Consider the following 21032-nt stretch of genomic DNA (forward strand, 5'->3'; position numbering starts at 1 on the left):
GCGGAGTGGACTCAGGGAGGGGGGGGGGGGGAGCTCTGAGGGCAAGCAGGCCGGACCTCACCAGAGTAAGCGCACAAGTTCCTCACCTGCGGCAGGCGGCTGGTGGGCGGAGATGACGGGCAGGTCCAGGGAGCTGTCCGACATCACGTGCTTCAGGTCCCCGCCCACATCCGACAGCTTCATGTCCAGCTGCACTGAGAGTGCGTCTTCCGAGTCCTCCTTCCCCGCGCTGCTGCCCCCGATGGACGGGAGGTCCAGCGACTTCACTGAGGCCGAGTCCTCCTTGGCCTGCTTGAAGACGGCCACCTTGTCCGCCAGGCTCTTCTCCGAGGCGCCCAGCGCGGTGCAGAACTTGGAGGACTGGAAGTCGGCGAAGTCGTCGGCGTCGCCCTTCAGGGAGGGGAAGGAGCCGCTCTCCTTGGCGTCGTCATAGCCCAGGCTCTCCTCTGCTGAGAGCTGCTTGAAGACGTTGTATTTGTCGGAGGCGTGCTGCTGCTGGGCCAGCGTCTCTCCCAGCCCCGAGCTGCCCTCGGCGGAGCCGGCGTCAGCTTTGGGCTCCCCAGAGCTCCCAAACGCCATGAAGTCCGCAAAATCATCCTGGGCCGCCCCGCCACCTGCTCCTACACCACCAGGGGGCCCTGCTGCAGAGGAGGACGAGGCGGAGGAGCCGAAGAGAGCAAAGTCGCCGAAATCGTCGGCCCCTCTCGCCGAGGGCTTGGATACCACAGGAGGGGCTGCCAGAGATGGGGGGGTGGAGGGAAAAGGCGAGGGTCTGGTGTCTGCGGCGGGACCGGAAGGTGCCAGAGAGGAAAAGAGGTCCAAGTCTGCCATGTTGAGAGGGTTTTTGCGCTGGGGGAGGGTGGCTGAGCCGGGCTGTTGCTGCAGGGGCTGAGAGAGGGGGAAGGTGGGGGGGAAGGCCGGCTGGAACATCTTGGCCTGGTCCGGAGGCTCCAGCGGAGAGATGCTGTCGGCGGTTTTAAAGTCCGTGAAACCGTCATCGGCGCTGGCAGACTTAAAATCTGCAAAGCCTTCACCTGTGAGACAAACCGAAAAAAACAACAAAAGACACTGGATATCAAGCAAGGCATCAGAAACTGCAGGCTGAATTCTTCAGCTGAAAGACAGGAAACGGATGGTAAACAAGGCTGTGACATGCTCTGGATGCACACAGTGAACACCACCCTGCTGTGGGATCTGCACAGGGCAGGGAGAGGCACAGCACACAGAGGGCTCACATACAACAGCGAGGCCCAGAGAAACGCAGCAACAGAGCCCATGCACAGAACCGCTGCCCCCCACACCGGGGGACGACTCAAAACCACACCACGGGGAGGTCTCTGCATTCTGCAACACTAACAGTTAGATTATTACTGTGATTCTTTTAGACTTCTTTCAACTCAGCCCCTATTTCTGAGATCTCCATCTGTGGGGATTTTGGGTTGTGGAATACCATGGTGCAAATTAAGTACAGAGTACAAAGAAATACAGTCTCTGCAGACAGAAACACATGCAGTGACCCCAGAAGGGCTTCTCAACAGAAGGGCCTAATTAAAAAGGCAGAACCGCAGGAAAAAAGCTGAAACTCAGAGAAGTCACTGCAGCCATGGCACTTACTGGGGGTTTGAAAGCTGTCTCCGCTGGATACCGTTCTAGTGACACAGGGACACGTCTGAGTTTAAGTTTATGAACTGCTGGCCTCAAGGGGATTCAGACTGCTAAGACACTCATTTTATTCTCCGAATGCTCATGCGCCACAAAAACGATGAGAGCTCCTCATTTCCCTGTTCTGAAGAGGGTACTGTTTATTCAGGTAAGATCCATTTCTTCTCCAAGACATCTCTTGCTTAGAGGGACACTGTGGGGATCACATTGTACACCACTGCACTCACTCTGCCATTCAGGTGAGGGGTTACGGAGTTTTGGAAAACTGTAACAGTCCGAGTTAGTAACATCTATGGAGCCCTCCGTTATGATGGGAAAGAAGAGCATTTCTACTCACCTGCTGGCTTCCTATCAGCGGGCTGCTCCAGCTGTCTGAAGACACTGTATTTGTCTGCAAAATCTGCATAAAACATAAATAAAACATGGGATAAAACATGTAATGCTTGACCACAACGATCAACACAGCAACCACAGAAATTAATACAATTTCAGTGTGCACACGCATTTTACGTATTTTTTTCAATGTACAGACTACCATGGACTATTTTCCAGACATGTACACAGACTTTTTGAAAACTAGGCTGGCAGAGCAGATGAAGCTTCCCTCTGTTTGGTGTGCGCAGGTGCATCAGGCGGTACCTGAGACGGGGGCCGTGGTGTCTGCGGGCTGCTCTACCGACAGCTGCTTGAACACGGCGTACTTGTCCGAGGACGAAGACCCAGACACTGGAGTCAGCATTGGAGGAGCACTGGGAGAGAGGGCACACCAACACTCAATCAACATGGGCTGCAGGGTTAACGACAACTCTCTCTCATATTTTCCAACTCTTAACTCCTTAAATACAAACTGCAGTAGTCTGGATTATGCAAGTCAGTCATCATCTTACACAAGGTTTGTCAAGAGAGGTAACGCTCAGACACAGGGGTCAGAGGATCTCTCTCTGGACAGAGCATCTTCCACTTAAGTTATCCTATGCTTTCAAGTAACATTAATCGACTCTGCGATTTTCGCTCTCACATAGACTGTGTTCCTTTCACTCTATTAATGAGGCAGCGGTCTGGCACTTCGGAGCAGTGAATTTTCCTGAATGAAATAATTGGCTGTTTTCATTTTTGCAAGAGAGTGGAATCTGGATGATACCGTCACTCTGAAATGAGGTTCTTGCCCTTCTCCATTGTCACTGACTTTAATTTGAATAATGGCCTTTTAGTCCTACTCCTGTGGAGCAGAAAGTCATTTTCGCGTGGGTTTAAAAAATAAAAAGAGTTCATTTTATCTTGTGCCCATTGAGCAAAAAAAAAAAAAAAAAATGTGATAAGCGACAGCAAGGCATAGGTTTTACGCTGGGGAGGTAATTACAAACTAATATGAAGCCATATTCTTCATTGTCAAAAAAGGCTCAAGCTAAGCAGGAAGCAGCAGCTGAAAATAAACACGGCATTCAGAGGGTGGGGTCTGGGGACAAACTCAATTACTGTGGTTCACATGTTCCTTCTAATCTCTTTACCTAACAAGCCTAAGCACTGAAGTTTACATTTTTGAAAAAGACCAGTCACAGCTAAAGATTATACCAGCACCGAATTCTCAAGGATTTCTCTGCAGTACATGTTAGACACAGCCAAGGAAAGAGTGTTAAGTATGTGGTTTATTATCCAGCTGAATGGATCAAGCTACAGACTCTGAAAATTAACATACACATAAGCCTGGTGAGGGGCATGCATGTTAAGTTTTTTTTAAGTTTTAAAGTTGTTTGTTATGTTAAGTTTCAGAAGAAATGTTATAATCAAAGGATTGTTCACATGATATAATGGCAACGTTCAAACAGAACACACCAGTAACTGTACTGTTGAGTTTGATATTACAATAATAATGTAAATGCTGGATGGTATACTAGGTTGGAAATACTTGGACTAGCTCACACTACAGAAATCTAGCTTCATTATGTGCTTTCTACCAATTTGTAAACAATCCCTTAACATTGGCAATAAATCATTACCTTAAAATACAGAAAACTGGCCTGTGTACTGGATATCATTTCTAATTATTTTAGCTTCTAACATTAGCTAACCAACTACGTATAAATGTATTGAGGTATAAGCAGCTAGGTGTAAGCAGCTAATAATAATAATAATAATAAAAACAATCACATCAGAATAACATCACATGCTGTTATCTGGACAAAAATATGAAATGCAATTCAACACAGCACTCACAAATTCACTTTCACATTACATTTTCCTGATGATTGGAATGTTGTTGAGTGTTCTTGTGAAGTTGAAGAAAAATATTTTTGTGTGTTATGTTCAAACAAGCCTGTAACATTCCCCAAAAGATGTAGTTTGGTTTTGTGTTGTGTAACACTCAGTACATCAGAAACTGATGTAATGTAACTTTGATCTGAATGGCATTTAAAATGCGCATGCAGATAAGGATGTGTTGACATTCACTGTGGTGGCAGACGGGTATGTCATTTAGTCTTAGTGCAGTACCTGGTCTGGCCATGGGAGGGCGCAGTGCTTGGGAAGCTGCTGCCCGATTCCCCCTGGAAGTCAGTAAAGGAGTCATCGCCGGCCCCGGCCTTGGGGGCCTCCTGGAAATCCTGGAAATCGTCGTCGTCGGGTTTGCTGCCCTGAAACGCATCAGTGCCACCCATCAACGCATGAATAAAAACAAACAGGAACAGGAAGGCAGTGGAAAACTAAGGCTGATCTCATGAGGGCGGAGGCCTGCGTTTCCCGCCGGGGCCTACCTGAACGGGGGGGAAGCTGGCGACGAAGCTGCTGGCGGGCGGGGCGCTGGTGCTGGGGGCCATGCTGATGACGGCGGGCGGGGCCGGGGGCACGGCCATGGAGGCGGGCGGCTGGGCCATCATGGGCTGCTGGTGCTGGGGCAGGACGGGGGGCATGGCCATGGCCAGGGCGGGCAGGTTGGGCACGGGAGGGGAGGAGAACTGGCTCAGGATGTCCAGACTCATGGCTGGAAGACCGCTCTGATCGAACACAGAAAGCAACCAAAGCACGAGCGTTACCTCTAGCGCTACAGTGGTGAGGAGGTTAAGAAACTGGCCTTGTAACATAAAGGCATCTGCCTTCCAGCTGGGCCACTGCTGCTGTATCCTTTAACAAAGTATTGAACTTAAATTTAGTATCTTCCTTTAGTAGATAAAATATTTTAAAAATGTAAATTACCCTGGACAAAGGCATCCTGGTCAGTATTACATCCTCAGTAAGTAGAAATGTTCGTTTTATGTTTTCTCATATGTATAAAAGCAGGCGGAGTCCTCCTTGGAGCTGTTTTAGAATGTGGCACTAGATGTGTTGGTTATTTAAAACAGCACTTTGGAAGAATGCAATGGGTGACCAAAAAACTTCCTTGGGACCCTGTCAAATTAATATTCATGCCTGCAGGACCTTGTGGCTCAACACCGCCCTTTAAATTCTCGTGAAGACATTGAGTATTGCACATACTCAGATAAAACTCTTAACAAGACATGCTTTAAAAGAACCAATACACATGTAATTTAGAATCCTCATTTTATAATGAAACAACTTCATTTTTTATCCATCATTTTATTTTCAAGTCATACTCACTACTGGGTACTGCTACACCTCAGGGACTACGTATACCTGATTCAAGATCATCCTATCACAATCCACTAGCCAATACCATGTGACTGGGTACCAGTTCTAGGATCTGGTACAGTGTGCCCCAGTGTATCACAGGGCTTTGACAGTTACATTGTATAGTGCACTCTGTAATTAGAGGCAGCAAATAACCCTCTGGGACCAGAGCTAGTTTTTCAGCTACCTCTACCAGCTGTGCTGACTAACTTCTCAAGAAATTAGTACATTTAAATAATTTCAGCATAAAGGAGCATGAACTCCAGATGACCATGTGCTCCTTTAAAGCTGGATCTGAACAGGTCTGCTCTGGATGATACAGATGAGCCCCTTTCCTTTGATTTAGTGACTCGCCTTCTGCACATGCATTCTCCCGCGCCCCTCTGTTATCAGCACACTCTAATTCAAAGGCACACTGTCAGGAGGATTTGTGCCGTCTTTTTTTGCGTCTGTCAATTCTTTTCCTCCCACCAAGACAGTGAGAGAAACTTCGGTATAAATTATTCATTCGAAATCAGGCAGCATTTCAGTGACTGGCATCGACGGATTCCAAGTCGTTCGTCACCCCCCCCCGAAGGATCCCGCTCGCGAGAGAGGTCCCTGAAGGGTCCTTGCATTTACATTACAGAAGCAGCGTTATTCTGCAGGCTCCAGCTGCGGTGAGTGAGGCGCTTCCAGATTCTCAGACTCCCAGGGGGCCCATTGAGGGGGCATCGCTCGGGGCAGGAGGGGTCGCACGCGTTCACTTGTGCTCAAATCGACACTCCAGCGCACCTGAGCACGGCTGCTCACTGTGTTTCACGGCAACTCCTGGACACCACCTCCCAAAACATCCTCTCTTTACAGCATTTAAAAGGACTGCAAACCTTATACCACGTCATACAGAGGTGTTTATGGAGCAGTTTATGATGGTGAGGGATAGAAATAATTAGCTGACAACATACCCTGCTCCTGTAACTGATAGTTTACAGTTTATAGTTCTTCTTTCACAAAAACAACAAAAAACTACTTTGTCCAGAAGTTTCCATTTAAGCCTGCATTACCTTTTTGTTATATACACTTTTTTCCATTTACCTCAGTCATAAGCAAATTTGCAGTTCTGTCAATAACAAAAAAATTGTACTGAAAATTAGGGAGAGCTGAATACCTTCTTTAGCAACTGGATGAAACTTCGATTTGAACTTTGACTGGATGTCACCGAAAATGGCAATGCCAGCACCCTTCTAATCGCTGAATGAAGCAGAATGCCTACCTGTGTCACGCCAATCATGGCCAGCACAGTGTATAGCTCCTCCTTGGTCAGCTTGCCAGGGGTGGTGCGATTGGCCGAGGCCCAGATCTGGCCCAGCGTCTCCCTCGGCAGGCCGGATGACATCAGGATGGGGTAGAGCTTGGCCGTGTCGATGCCCGCTGGAGTCATAGTGACCTCCAGCACCTTCTTGAAGAGCTCTGCGTGAACCAAGCGGACAACACATGCTCTCACGTGCAAGAAACAGGATGCCGTAGGAACGCAAAGCCAAGATTGCATTTAATATTGGGCCGCTGATATCAACATACTGCAGTGACAGGAAGCTTGAAGCTGCAGCCGTTCAAAGATATCGACACACAATGCCTTTTTCTTTGTAATTAAAATATATAAGTAAGGTATATGTAAAATACACGCATAACAGTTGAAAGAGAGGTGGTCAAAACTTTGAAGCTTGTGGCGATACAAACCTGAAAGCGGCAATAACCATGTATGTTTGTGTGCGTTACTGTGGTAATGTTTTCTGCATGGCACTAAAGATTCAGCATCTATACGACTACATGTCTAATCTGATGAATGCACTTCTTCTAAGTCGCTTTGGATAAGAGTGCCAGCCAAATGAATAAATGTAATGTCAATGCAGAATTACATGCTGTAATACAGGTGCTAAAAACACATGGCTTACCTGGGACAAGGCTGTCATTGTACAGCCAGGCGGGCATCATGGGCTGGATGTGCTCTTGCTGAGGGAAGACTCCAACACCTGCAACCAGTGGCACAGCAGAGGCTCAGGCACCATAGCAAAGAACAGGGGGCGGTCCCCTACGCTAACAGCTTCTCACAGTCCCCGCAGCTGCAAACACAGCCCACCCGCAGACCACAAGGAGGGCCACAACAACCGCTATAGTCAGTATATCTACGTGTTCAAATATCCCACTGATAACACCACTGAGGAAAAAGAGGAATAATAAAGAAAAGAAAATAATCATATATAAAAATCCACAGGAGCAGCATGCAATCAGGCCCAAGTCTAAAGCATAGGCCCTGTCATTAGCAGGCAGTTCAATCCAAGCACGTCTGCGTGTTAAACTGAGACAGGAGGCATGCCTGAGAAATCACTGCCAGGGAAGTGTTACACACAGACTGTAGGTGATACAGAGTGCCTTTGCAGAGGGCATAAGAGATAATAGGAAGATCGACACTTCCCCACACAGCCAGCAGAAAAGCGGAGAGAACATGATTTAACTTGAAATGAATATTGTGGAAGGACTGAAAGACACTGTGACAGCACAATGGAATCTCCAAGTGAAGAAAGTTTCCCCTTCTTACAATGAATATGACTAATACAATAATGCCATGTGCTATTTTTAACCATTTCAGCCCCAGGTTTGAAAATGTCAAATGCAATTACATTTGAGGCTCATCTACAATAGCACATCACTGGTCCACAAAGGGTCAAAACCAGCAAAGTGGGTCTTGCCTATTTCACCAAAATGATTCCATCTCATGAAAGAGCAGGTAGAAAGGTGAGCAGTGTTTTGATATTTTATTTATTTACACATTCTTGGATTCCTTGCATTAAAACAAATAAAAATCAGGGCATGTCAGACTTCCCAATCTGGCGAATCCGCAGAGGGTTAATCTGATTTCACCATAAATAAGGAGGGAACAAAAAGCATGTGTGTCAGATTATGTTCATTTTGGAAGCATCAGGCGTTTAAGTAACATCTGTAAAATCAGCGTTATTTTTCCCAGCACAGCCCAAACGTATGCAGAGATTAGCGATGTAATTTGCATCACAGCATTAGTAACAGAGTGGAGCGAATCTGAAATTTGCATTGCAAGTTGACGCTGAGGAGATTTGTTGAGTGCAGGTGTTGGTGACATTGGGGGGGGGGTGTTCTACTCTCACCACTGCTGCCAGCGGCCGGCAGGGGGGTGTCGTCTGACGGCGGAGGGGTCTGGGGTCGTGTTTCCATGGCGAACGCGGTGCTCAGGTCCTTGGGGGCGGCGGCCCAGTTTCGGGCTCGGGGGCTGGGGTTAAACTGGACTGCCACCTGAGCCCTGGACCCCATCTCAGACAAAGGCTGGCGGGAGGTAAAGCTAACCTGCGCCTGCTTGCTGGCTGTTAAATCACAGGAGGAGAAGAGCTTCTCTTCTAGGGACGGGCCTGGACAGGAGCGGACAACGGACACAGTTGCTATGGTTCCCCTGCTAGTAAACACCATTACGTCCCCAATTCTAATCAACTGGGTATTCTAGTAACCAATGTTTACTCCTCCAGCAGTAGTCTATACACAACCCTATAAAGCAAGCCTGATGCACGGCTTGACAATCACAAAGCCTTCAGCTCAAAAACATCACCCCCCTGCCTGTCAGTAATCCCCTCCTTGGCAGGGGTCTATCAGAGAGCGGAGGGACGCGTCCAGCGTGTTTACAGAGGAGAGGACACAAAGAAGCTGTCTGCTCCGGGCGGATACATAGCCATCAGCTCCTCTGCTTCTTTCATACATCACTGCAGCAGCCTCTAAAATCAGCCCTGGCATCACAAGCCCAGACCGTGCACACTACTGTTTAAAATATTGCTGCTCTGTTGGGAGCTGTTTTAAATAACTTCATTCATTTTAAAATCACGTTAACTTAAGTCATGAGACTTGACTTATCTGACAATCTGTTCTACCTGCATGCCCGCACAATGCGCAGGCCTTCCCTGGAGTTGCTCGGGCACAAGGTGCCACCTTTCTACCAATCCACGATACGCAGTCCTGTTCTGCCACTGCAGACCTGGAAGCAGGCTGGTTCTCTTGATGTGAAGGCTGTGTGATCTCCTACGAGCTCTGCTGCTGAATTAACCATGTCAGATCAGCCAGCTCGCCTTTCCAAGCAGCCTGCAGGCAGCGAGTGCAAGCTGTATTACAACGGCATGCTGCTTCCATTAGCAATGAAACCCCAGCCGTGTCTGACAATCTTACTTCTTTCATTTTCAAATAGAAAAAAAAACATGAACATACAGAGTAAACACAACTCAACTCAGCCACTGTTACAGCCTAGAGTAGCTTTCTCCTGTTTCGGGGATTTAGTGTTCTGAAATAAAACCTTCCGAGACACAACATTCCAGATGCATGGAGGTCACGTGCTACAGCTCTGCTGGCAGGTAAAGCAACAGAAAAACAACACTGCAACATGTCCTTGACCAGGTTTGGCTTCAGCCTGATTCCAGCTCTACACTGGAAAAGGAGTATAAAGTTTGCACACGTCTGCCCTCTCCCCTAGCATTAGTCTTCAAAGGATGGTTCAGATATATTGTTCTAAGATATAAGTGTTCTCTGGGTGCTACAATCAATGGTGGGACTGGCATACAGTAAGATGAAATAGTTACCTTTGTATCCAGGCTGTGGGCTGGACGTGACAGTGGAGTGTTGGGGTGCTGTGGTGATTGGCAGAGAGTGAGGGAGGGATTGTGGGAGGGACTGTGGGAGGGGAGCAGGGGGAGGCGGCTGCCCAGGGCCTGTGTTTAAAGACTGCCCGTCTGACCCCCCTTGGACGGGCGGGGCCAGGAGCTGAGCAGGGGGAAGAGGCGAGGGGGAGGGGAAGGGGGGAGGGGCTTCGACGGGACCCTGCACAAAGTCACTAAACTCGTCATTATCCTCAGGGAAAGTGGGCGGGGGGGAGCAAAAGGCGACAGAAGAGTGGGATGGCGATGAGTCTGTAAAAATGGAGAAATAATGGTGATGGCAAAACACACACATTCACAACACACAACAATCTACGATGAAAAATGGAACACACAGAGTTAGGCTAGAACACTAAAACACAAGATGACTCCCACAAGGGAAACTAAACACAAACACTATACTTTAATGTGTATCGTAATATATTAAATATACTTTAGTATACTTAAGTGTGTTATCAACTGCATTTCAATTTACACTGAGGAGTATGTGGTTTGTTTACAATATCTCATGGTCCTGTACTGATATCAAAGTCAATACAGCCACCATATAGGACGCCAAATTATGAAAGTTTCCTCATTTACTGGAATGGAGAATGTCTTCAGGTTAGAAGACATTACGTACTTTTAGTCATGCTACAAAGCTCTTCCAACACTTCCACACAACGAACTGGACACGACAAAAATCAGAACACTGGAAGGTGAAATCTCCCAAGGAAACAGAAAAAAAACACCACAGATAAACCTGCTAGAATGTCTGTCACTGGAATGACCTGTCATGTCTACATTCCTTCCGCACACGCTGGAGTGCGGACAGGAAGCTGTCAGGAGAGGCACATTGGCACGTCGGGTAAACTGCTACCACATATTAGCAATTAGCAACCAGTACATTAAAGACCAAGCTGCAGAGCTGTTAGCACTGCAGCACAGTGAGAAGTTCACTTTGTGCAGCGCTACAGCTCAGTCCACAGAGCCGCTTTGCGCTAATTAATGATTGAAACGGTAGGAACAGGTTTTGTTTTTGCTCATGCTTTATTTTGCTAGGTGTGTTTGTGGCTCCGCAGCTCCGCATGTGGCTGGAGAGTCAGCTGCAGGGAACTGCACTGTGAAGGGGAGAATACGTGGAAGCACACTTTGATCGGAGGAAAGCTCCTCTATTATTAAGTCATTAACTCGTCGGGTCAGGATTGACTCGTCACAGCGAAGGTTTGCCGTGGCTGTCAGCTACCTTTGTTAGCACGTGGTTATTACCGCTGCTAATCAGTGAATCTGCATTGACATTAACACTGACATTGTTACTGTTCTCCCTATTCAGCTCTGCATGCCTCATTTTAAATAAATTCCTCTTCGTATGATTGATATTTTCAACGTAATTATCAGTGTTTTGAAATATGCTGAGTCTTACAATGACTGTTTTTCTCCCCGTTTATAGTTTTTCACTGTAATTACAGTATGTTTGCGTTTGACCTAGATTTGTCTTTCCAAGCAGACAGCACTTTTTAGAATTCTATATTCTAATTATGATGTCATTTGTCTGATCTACCCCTGAATAGCACTGATGTGTTGCTTGGCTGATATTAAATACAGCAGTAATTGTTTGCAAGTCAGGCTATGCCCAGATGAAGACTTGTGCTTGAGCTGCAATACAGGGGCAGCAGCCCTCCTGGTGTTCCCTGTGCTTTTAAATTTTTAATGCTTTTCTTTCTGGGTATGCCAACACAATGACGGGTTTTTTTAAAGGAATTTACATGCCTCAAGCCTTCCCTTTTAGTCTTTAACCTCAGATCTACTGAGCTCCTTTTTCCTTGGAGCTGGACGTTAAGTCGTCTGTGTTTCTTCCTCAGAACACTCTTCTCAAAATTCAAAGAACACCTCACAACTTGTTCAGCTGAACCACAGAGGGAAACACATCTGTGATACCATATGCAAACAGCCAACTGGCTGATCAAAAGGAGAATGGAAGAAAAGAAACAACTGGGCCTTCTTGGCCACAAGAGGACCAATTCTAATGTTATAAAACCCTCTATTAACTAAATGTATGGCGCTGTGGAATAAATGGAAAATAAAAAAAAAAAAAAATCTAAATAAAAAATTGATGTGAATGCGAGAAAGACATGTCAGAATGGCAAATATCATGGTGACACTGGAGCAGAAAAAATGACAAGAGGTACAATATGGCCATCAAATTGGGAATTCTGCAGAGAAAATGGAGACAACCACACCGAGACAACGACAGCTCCAGGTGAAGTAACTACACTCCACACTACTGCTCCAAACCTCCTTGCATTGAAAGAATATGATGAAAAGCACCATTTGTAACCTCCGCTTCTCCAGGATATTTGGCACAATGGGCAGAAAGAACATTAAAGGGATTATCACCATCATACGCCAGTTTGTGAGACATAAATGTGCAGTCCCTGGCAGTCTGCCCACAGCTCTCTGATACAGCAAAATAAGGCCTTGTTCTTAAGGAAAGATCTCAAGAATGCAAGAAGCACAAAAGACAAGGGAGAAACTTTCTGAGTACTTAGACAAAAATCCCGTACCTGGTTTCTTGGGGTGCGAGGATGGTGTGGGGTGCATCTTTGCGTCTCTGCTGAAACCGTCCAGGTTTCCCTTGATGGCCTCCAGGGCGTCGTCCCGGCTCTTCTCGCCCGCCTGAAAGTCAAGCGCAAGAGGTTTGAAGTAAGAGCCCAGATGCGAAGACTGTTGTTAAAAAATTCAGTGCCATCGAAAAGAAGTACGGCAGTGGGGCGTCACGGTAACCTTCAGGGGCGGGGCTTCATACCTTGGGCTTGATGCTGCTCAGGAGACGCAGCTTCTGCTTCTGCTCCTCAAACTGCCTCCTCTTGCGGTCCTCCTCCAGCATGCGCTGCTGCTGTTCCAGCCGCTTCCTGCAGGGGGCGCAACGGGGCAGGTCAGCGCCAGCACACACAAGATCCACTAACAAAAAAAAAAAAAAAAAACGCTGTGGAGAACGCGGTGTTCTTACTGGTGCTCTTCGGCGATCTGCTTCTGCATGTCCGCCGTGTACTGCGGCCGTGGGGTCCTCATTCCCATGAACTGGGGCTGTCCCATGAACTGCATCGCAGGGGCCTGCATCCCCATGGCCATCCCGCCCTGCAGGCAGACAGAGGGGGGGCGCCACTGAGCAAGACTGCGCTACCGCACAGCGGTCAGAGCACAGAACCGCTAATCTCACTGAAGATGAAATGCCCTAAACGCTGGAGGTGTAAGGCATTTCATACATATTCCCATGGGCAGGAACACAATGACACTCACAGGTTTATGGGGCTGTTGTGTTAAACTGATAGGCATGGGGCGAATGGGTAAACGTGACCTATACATGAAGATCATTCCATAATCACTTCCTTCCCCATCCAAATACGACCCTATGCAGAGTAGATCCCTGCCATCAAAGGCTGGGGAGTTCATGATTTCAGCTGAGAAGAGCATGTCCCCACCACTTGTTCTCGCACAAATCACATCAGCTGTGTCAACAGGATCATACTGACTTTCCAGCAGGCGCAGTTAAACTTTGATAAAAAATAGTAACAAACAACCATTAGAAACAGATGGCCCTTTCTTAGACCAAAATAACCATCTTAAGCCCAGAAATGTGGGTATTTACTCAGACACCAAGAGGGAAGGGCTGAAATTTAACTTTCACAAACAAGAGAACGGGCAGCGGCTTTGTACAAGGATCCATAAAAACGATGTGGACTATCATTCTTCAAGAAAGAACTCATACATTGATGAGAATGTTTTTTTGTATTTGTGATTCAATGGTACAGATTGTGTCCACTCTCCAAAGGACTGGACCGAATGGAAATTTTTCCCCTTAACTTTTTTGAGAGATTCTGGAAATGGAGTTTGCTTTGGAGTTGGACTTTCTGTTTTACTGGATCTTCATTTTCGATATTGTGCAACTGTATATGAAGAACTACACTCTTTGGAAGCTACTTATTTTTTATTCTTTCTCACCTGTTCCCACCTCAGGCATAAACAAAGACTTTTTCCTATTTCTTAACTTTTCCCTCTCACAGTACTGTTTTAGCAGGCTTGTGGAATCACATTTTCTGGACTGCCATGACTCATGGATTATAAGCTGAAGTGTTGTGCACAGTCTCAGTCAGACAGTGGAACCCACAAGACAAAAACAAACAAAAAAAAAAAAACTGAAAAACAACACACACCTGCATAGGAATGGCACCTGGGGGCATCTGGGCACCGAAGTTCATTCCCATCATCCCCTGCATGTTGGGCTGCATGACCGGCACCATGGGGAAGCCCTGCTGCTGCTGCTGAGGCTGCATGGGCATCATGCCTGGAGGAGACGCTCAGCGTTTAGATCCATCCCTCTTTCCTTCTGCTGCGCCGCGCTTACCACCGCATTCTCACACGTGCACACCGAGCACTATACGCAAGACCATCACATTAAAACACGCTCAAAGAGAAAATAAAACGTGTGGGACGCAAAGACTTTGAAAACAGAAGTGTGCGACATACAAATGTGGTAGTCAGCTCCGATCCTTGTGAAATCACACTGCAGCTAGAGGAAGCAGCCCTCAAATGAGTAAGTGTCCCTCCCTCTCACTGATGCGGTACACCTACATCCTTTGTTCTACTTAACAGAACCTGCTAACCTTTTCAAGGCCACCAGAGACCATCAGAATGCGCCATTTTTATCCAAAATCCTCTGATATGAAATAGATGCCATACATTAGTGTTCCAATATAATGTGTTTAATCTGCTCTGCTGATTTTTACTAGAATAGAAATACAGCAGAATTTTATATAATACATGCTTCATATTACCAAACCGCATTGTGAATGCAAGTAATTATTACAGAATAAAAAACAAGAAGAGTTTGTAGACTGTGTCCATGAATCATTAATACATATCAGGGAAAGACTATTGTTAAAAAATTCAGTGCTAATAACATCAACGAGGTTAGACTGATTAATCTTGTGTCATGTACCCATGTTTTAAATCTGAGAATTCTGTGTGATAATCGTAGAGTTTCATTTATTTAGTAAGAAACAGTTTTAGCTCCATTAATCTTAGTTGGAAATCAGATGGGCATCATATTGATATGGTTTGTGCTTGTTGAACTGGACAGCCTAACAAACCTCAAAAAATACCAAGACAGTAAGCAGAGGATGGCAAAATGGACCCTTCTAAAGACCTCTCGGAAATGCAGTATATTTACTCCATTAAATGTGACCCCAAGATCTCAAGGTGAATTCAAACTCCATTCAGTGGAGAGCTACACAGCCAAACTTGAATTTGGCCCATGTGAAGGGGAGTCTTCACTTTCCCCTCCAAAACTGTTTAATTATCAGTTCTACTGTGAATCCTCAGTTTATTGTTTAAATGTGGCTCTATAAAGATCTTTATCTGAGCTCATGTCAGCCAACTGCTAAATGGCTAATTGCTTAACTGTTATTGTTTGCCATTAGTTAATGAGCCGCACCTCCCTAATTGAAGGCATATTAAATACGGGTGTGTGCCTGAAGAGCCTCATTTGCAGCCATTTGGCTGTGTGATCAGGACTTGCTTCTGCCGTGTTGTGTTTCCAGTAAATTATTTTTTGTAAATTTGCTCATTCTGTTATCTTGTGAGAAGCGTTTGGCCAGACTTTTGGCATTTTGTCATTTTCAATCCCAGAACACCTTGCTGCATCGCATTAAAAATGGCAGACAGCGCCTCCCTAATTTAATTACGAAGCAAAAACATTCGAGATTCGCAGTTTTACAAGTACTTATACTTCTTCACACCCCCAGGGATCTTCAGCTTTCAGGATATATTTATCCATGCGCACACACATTAAATCCCAACTGTATGGCACAGGTGCTAATAATAGAATAACAGAAAGGAGAAGGGTCAAAGAGAAAACAATTAAGGACGACATGGTGGACTCACCTTGTGGAGGTCCCAGGCCCCCTCCAACGGGATACATAAAGCTGGAGGAGACAAACATAACAGGAGGCCATTAGTGAGGGAGCCAGTGGGCCTGCCAGCCCTCTCCCACCACATCTAGCTAGGCTGACCTTGATTCAGCAGGAGAAAGTGCCAGGTTTAAAACACTCATCATGACACATATGTCACAACATTTAACGCTGGGACATAATTATGTATAAGCCATTAATCCCTCTAATCCTCTATTTAATGGAGTCAGAGCGGGAGGGGTGGGGCCCAGAGCTGTGTGCCACACAATGTCAGTTGAATTTGCAAACAAAACTAACCACGGTGAGTTGTACAAATGCGGCAGAATTCAAAGCTTTGCAAAGCTCCCAGACCAGTTTTAAAATGCACTAGATTCATTCGTTCATTTGTTCATGCATTCATTCAAAAGGGTCACTGCCAGCCGGGAAAAGCTCACATTGCTGACTTCATTTTTCCAATCAAAGCCTTTAAAAAAATTCTCAAGATAACATCTATTATCTTGTCAGGAAGCTCTTCACTCAAGATCTTCAGATTTCCCTGTGACATTCTGTAATAGCTTAAAGAGCGTTACTGGCATTCATAAATGTAGAAACAGGGATCCTAATATTGGCCACCTAACAAGCTAGCCTGACAAAAAACCTGCAAAGCTAGACTGTTGACTGTTTCTAGAGAAAATGGTTTGATGAATGTGAACTTCAGTGAATGAACAATGACAAGCCCAGTGAAGTTAAGGTGAAGTTAAACAGCTCTTCCAATTGAACTGATCATTCTCTGTGAAAAGGAGAAGTGCTGCTGGGGTGTTACTGCAGCTGGCCACTGTATACATGACAATGTATTTGTTCATCCATATGAAATATTAAGCAATATACTTATACCTTTCATGTAACACCCTAAAAGAAATTACTTTTGTCTTCCAAAAAAACATCAGTTTCATTCATCCTTCCTAATTGTTTCTAAATTACATTATGGTTACATATAATCACATGCTCCTCAAATTTTTTTATCATTTAACCCTTCAATTCAAAACCAGTAAAATGAAGAAATCCCGTTGAGTCCAAGGGAGTAGATAATTCATCAATGTAAAATGAAACGTACAAAAATTTACAGTCAGCTACCTCTCCTGGAGACTGTCCGAACATACCCCTGTTTATTCTCCATATAGCCTATTTCAGCCTGCAAAACGTGTAGCTTGGGTTGCATCACACGAGCCCAATAACTGGCCAGCAAGGCGAGCAATAACGCGATCATTCTCCTCTCTTACACTGCACCAGCACCCAGAACGCACAGTACAAAAAGATATATCTCCACATAAAAATCTTTCAGCATACAGGATGGAATGCTACTTGTGCAGTCCAGATTCTCGCATTCTCTCACATGAAGCCAGTTTACACTTGAGGTACACTACCTCACACACACTGAACCAGCACCGTTCCAAAGCAATGCTAGATATAATTAGCCTATGGAGGATTGAAGAGGGAGAAATGGGGAACACCAGAAAGAGAGGAGAGAAGGTAACCAGCCAAATAGAAAAGGCTAGAAGGAATGAGAAGATGAGCTTTGAATAGGGAAGGAGGTTCTCCTGAAATACAGATAAATATCACAAGGGACCGGAGTGAGACAAGACATGAAAGGAAAGCTCAAAGATGTTAGAGATCCAAAAAAAACACCCCCCTGCCAACCCAGATCCCAATCAGGCAAAAGCAAACTGCAGCAGACAGAAAAGTGAAAAAGCAAAAAAGGTTGAGAAGCAGACCACCATTCTACAGAAGTAAGGATACTGAGAGAGAAACATGAGGAGTGGAGGAAAAATGGCAAAATTTAGACAACAACCAAACACAACAAAATATACATGCACAAATATACCCCAATACCCTCCACAAAAAAAACTGAAATGGTCAAAAAAGAGCCGAGGAAATAATTTTAGAAATAAATTTTCTACCTGATTTCCACTGGTAACAATGACAGTGGTAGACATTGTTGTGATTAAGTAGCTTAATATTTCAAGAGCAGAAATATTTTTATTATTTTTTTCCATCTGCATATATGCAATTCAGGAAAAAAAAATACCTAACAAGTGTGAGTACCAAGTAGGAAGGAATGAATTGTTATTTCCTGAAACAGTAGCTAGCTAGCATCACTGTCTTATTTGTATAAGTTATGTTAATGTTGACACAGATTTTGAGTACTCCTTCATTTAGTCCATTGCTCATTTCCAATTGAAGCATGCCAGCTTATTATCTGGTCATAATACCTGAATACACTTCATGTTATTTAAAGCAGTGTGAAAGACTGGAGGAAATAACAAAAGGATCAGGCAACTGAAGTCACTAAAATGGCAATACATGAGGAAAGCAGGCTTTAGCTTCCAGTGCCACCATCTAATGAATGGCCCTATCCCCAACAAGTAGCGCTGTCTTCTCACGAAGATTAAATTATCATGAACCGAACAGAGATAATGTGACTTGAGTGCCAATTGCTGTAATTCTTTCTGTTTCCTTCTGCAGCAGACCAGGTAGGAACGAGTTCCTTTTTTTCCTGAGTTACCCTCTAAATTTGCTGCCTTGGTTTTAATGTCACAAGCCAGTAGCAAACATATCTCAAGTGAGTTCCTGTTTTCTCCAGTTCTTGGAAGTGCAATAAGTGTGTGTCACACATGTAAAAAACTGCTGAATGGAGGAATATACAGGTACTTTATGTACTGACCCATAAACATGCAACAGATTGCAGACATGCTGGCAACAGTGGAGAGGTTAATGGTTGTGTGATTCTTAATACTGCCACTGTGTAAAGCCTACAGCCAATATTCTGATTTGGAAGCAGCTCACTGAGTTACAGATGTAATGTTAAATGACACAACCAGATTCTTCTCTTGACCACTGGCCCATATGGTGACTCAGTAACCTTAGCTTGCCTTGCTTAGGAGCTAAACATTTCACCCAGGCAAAAACCTGCAAGTGTGCACAGTAGTAATGGATGATCACAGCTACAAGGGGGAAAACGCATTACAGTGTGGCATTGATCTAAATCTCTAAAAAATGAATAAAATGTTAGTAACAAGAAACTATGTTGTTATCAGCTGAAACAGTGTTTACTCTATTAATGACTTCTTTTGAACTGATGAATAGTACTTGCCTTCCAATCCATTATTACATCAAAAGGACTAGCTACACATTATACACCCGACACATGGAAGAAAAATGAGAGAAATAACTAGCCTATTTTGGCTAAAATACCTAGGAAGGTAGCCATAGTTTTTCTTCAAGCTAGCACACTGATCAATGCTGGATAACTTCCAACTGTGAATATTATAAAATCATTCCAAAACTATTGCTTTCAAATGCACTTTTTTAGATAATTATTACCTTATTTCTCAAGATCAGTGTAAAAATAGGTCTGGAATAGGCCAAGAGCTGTAATCTGATGCCAAACTGATTGCTGCACATCCATTAGCTGTATTCCCAGGTTCCTAACTACAGCACAGAGCTGGTCACAACTGAGTGGAACTGCCCAACCCACATTAATAAAGTTATGATGTCATGTACGTCTTTATCTAATAACGTGATGGTGTTGCTATCTGGAGACTTTCAAAACAATTCCTTGCCTTTAGAGACAACATGTTTAAAGTGATACTCTAGCCACAGCCATAGCTCCCTTTTCCAAATTATTGCACCTTTCTTTGAACGGTTGTTCCAACAACAGCCTCTTCATCTGACATGAGTTCAACCACCACTTTGGAGCACACACGGAATTTAAAACATGAATTAATCCAGTAACGTCTTGAACTGTTAAGTTTATTTAAGGGAACGTGGATTTGCGTGTCCATGGTTCTGATATTCTGGAAAACGGAGTAAAATGGCATCTCATTATACCGTTTCTACTTTTTACAACTGCCAAGCCATCGCGCTGTTAGTCATGCTAATTTCAAAATTCGCCTACTTGGTTTCAATGCCTTTAACCAAACGTGGCAAACAAACATTGCTTTGCAATATTAAGTAATGGTAACCTTGCGTATGTTGTACATTCCTATTAAGAGACTCAGCACTTAACCAAATGCAGATGTTCCGAATTATTCCAGCGTGCTACCACTGTTATGTAATTAAGAGCTGGGACGTCAAAGCCAGAAACATCTCTGGCACTCCAGGGCCACGGTTTCCCTACGCCTGACCTACTCCTTGCTTCTGAGTGCTTTAGAATACGAATCTCTGCATTTATTACTGGGTATTACTATCTGTGCATTCCGATTGGCATCTCATTCTAAACTGGGTGTCCTTCCGACTGTTAGTATTATTGTAGTCTACCTGTATAGTTAGCTATACATACTACGTTCATAGCTAACAGGTATAAAACAAGATAAGCTAACATTCTCCAAGAAAAGAGGTGGGGTCTGAAAATACAGGTTTCTGACGCTGGCATTCTACTATATATATATCTAGCTTGCTATGATAGCCAGGTAGCGTGTTGAATGAGGTTTACGGCTGACATAAGAGTGGGTCATCTTGTCAGACGTGTAGCAAGCTAATTAATGTTAATACAACATATGAGACAGCAGTAGTTAAATCAATAATGGCTAGATATATAGCCGATGTTAGAGGAGAGCTGTATGACTTCCAGCTAACTGGACTAGCAAGCTAATGTGGAAGTGAAAGACGACAGCTCGATTTGCTAGCTTCTTAGCTTCATGGCAAGCTGATCGTCAGCAGACAATATGTCAGCTAACCAATTCTCTGCGTCCTGATCTAGGCTAAAGCAAGCCAGCAACCTGTCTGATTAAATACCTAGCAAGTTACATAGCTACTCATAGCGAAATCCATCAAACAAAACTCTGCACTGCTTAGCGCGGTGTGATAGCAGGGTTAGCTTCAATTCATTGAAACTGATGTTAGCTAGCTAGCAAGCTGAAGTCACTCATTAGACAGCCCCATAGTCTCTCTGCTGGCACTCATACTGACTGTCTTTACCACTATTGAGTTAGGTTGCTAAACAACGCTCATTGCTAAAACATACAACTGATTCAAGAGGCACAGTCACTACATGACAAAGATTTTCTACCTGCCAGCTCCCCCTGGTCCCGGCCGCAGCGCCATCTTATCAAAACAAGCCTGA

At 44.8% G+C, this 21032-nt stretch overlaps 1 protein-coding gene across 6 annotated transcripts in view; it reads right to left on the reverse strand.

The window, feature by feature from the left end:
* Positions 1-21032, reverse strand: part of synrg (synergin, gamma) — a 37104-nt gene extending 16072 nt beyond the window's left edge. For 3 of the 6 annotated variants that reach the window (XM_036536149.1, XM_036536148.1, XM_036536147.1), the window contains exons 1-15: positions 20979-21013; positions 15906-15946; positions 14177-14307; positions 12973-13100; positions 12769-12874; positions 12527-12638; positions 9909-10235; positions 8442-8699; positions 7215-7292; positions 6536-6732; positions 4413-4652; positions 4153-4292; positions 2302-2411; positions 2000-2062; positions 87-1034 (exon numbers count right to left, since the gene is read on the reverse strand). In XM_036536149.1, coding sequence (XP_036392042.1) covers positions 87-1034; positions 2000-2062; positions 2302-2411; positions 4153-4292; positions 4413-4652; positions 6536-6732; positions 7215-7292; positions 8442-8699; positions 9909-10235; positions 12527-12638; positions 12769-12874; positions 12973-13100; positions 14177-14307; positions 15906-15946; positions 20979-21013 — 2914 coding nt within the window. Of the gene's footprint in view, positions 1-86; positions 1035-1999; positions 2063-2301; positions 2412-4152; positions 4293-4412; positions 4653-6535; positions 6733-7214; positions 7293-8441; positions 8700-9908; positions 10236-12526; positions 12639-12768; positions 12875-12972; positions 13101-14176; positions 14308-15905; positions 15947-20978 lie in introns of all 6 variants that reach the window. The other 3 variants (XM_036536150.1, XM_036536152.1, XM_036536151.1) reach the window with 3 other exon arrangements.

Source organism: Megalops cyprinoides, chromosome 9, assembly GCF_013368585.1.
Source record: "Megalops cyprinoides isolate fMegCyp1 chromosome 9, fMegCyp1.pri, whole genome shotgun sequence".
Taxonomy (NCBI): domain Eukaryota; kingdom Metazoa; phylum Chordata; class Actinopteri; order Elopiformes; family Megalopidae; genus Megalops; species Megalops cyprinoides.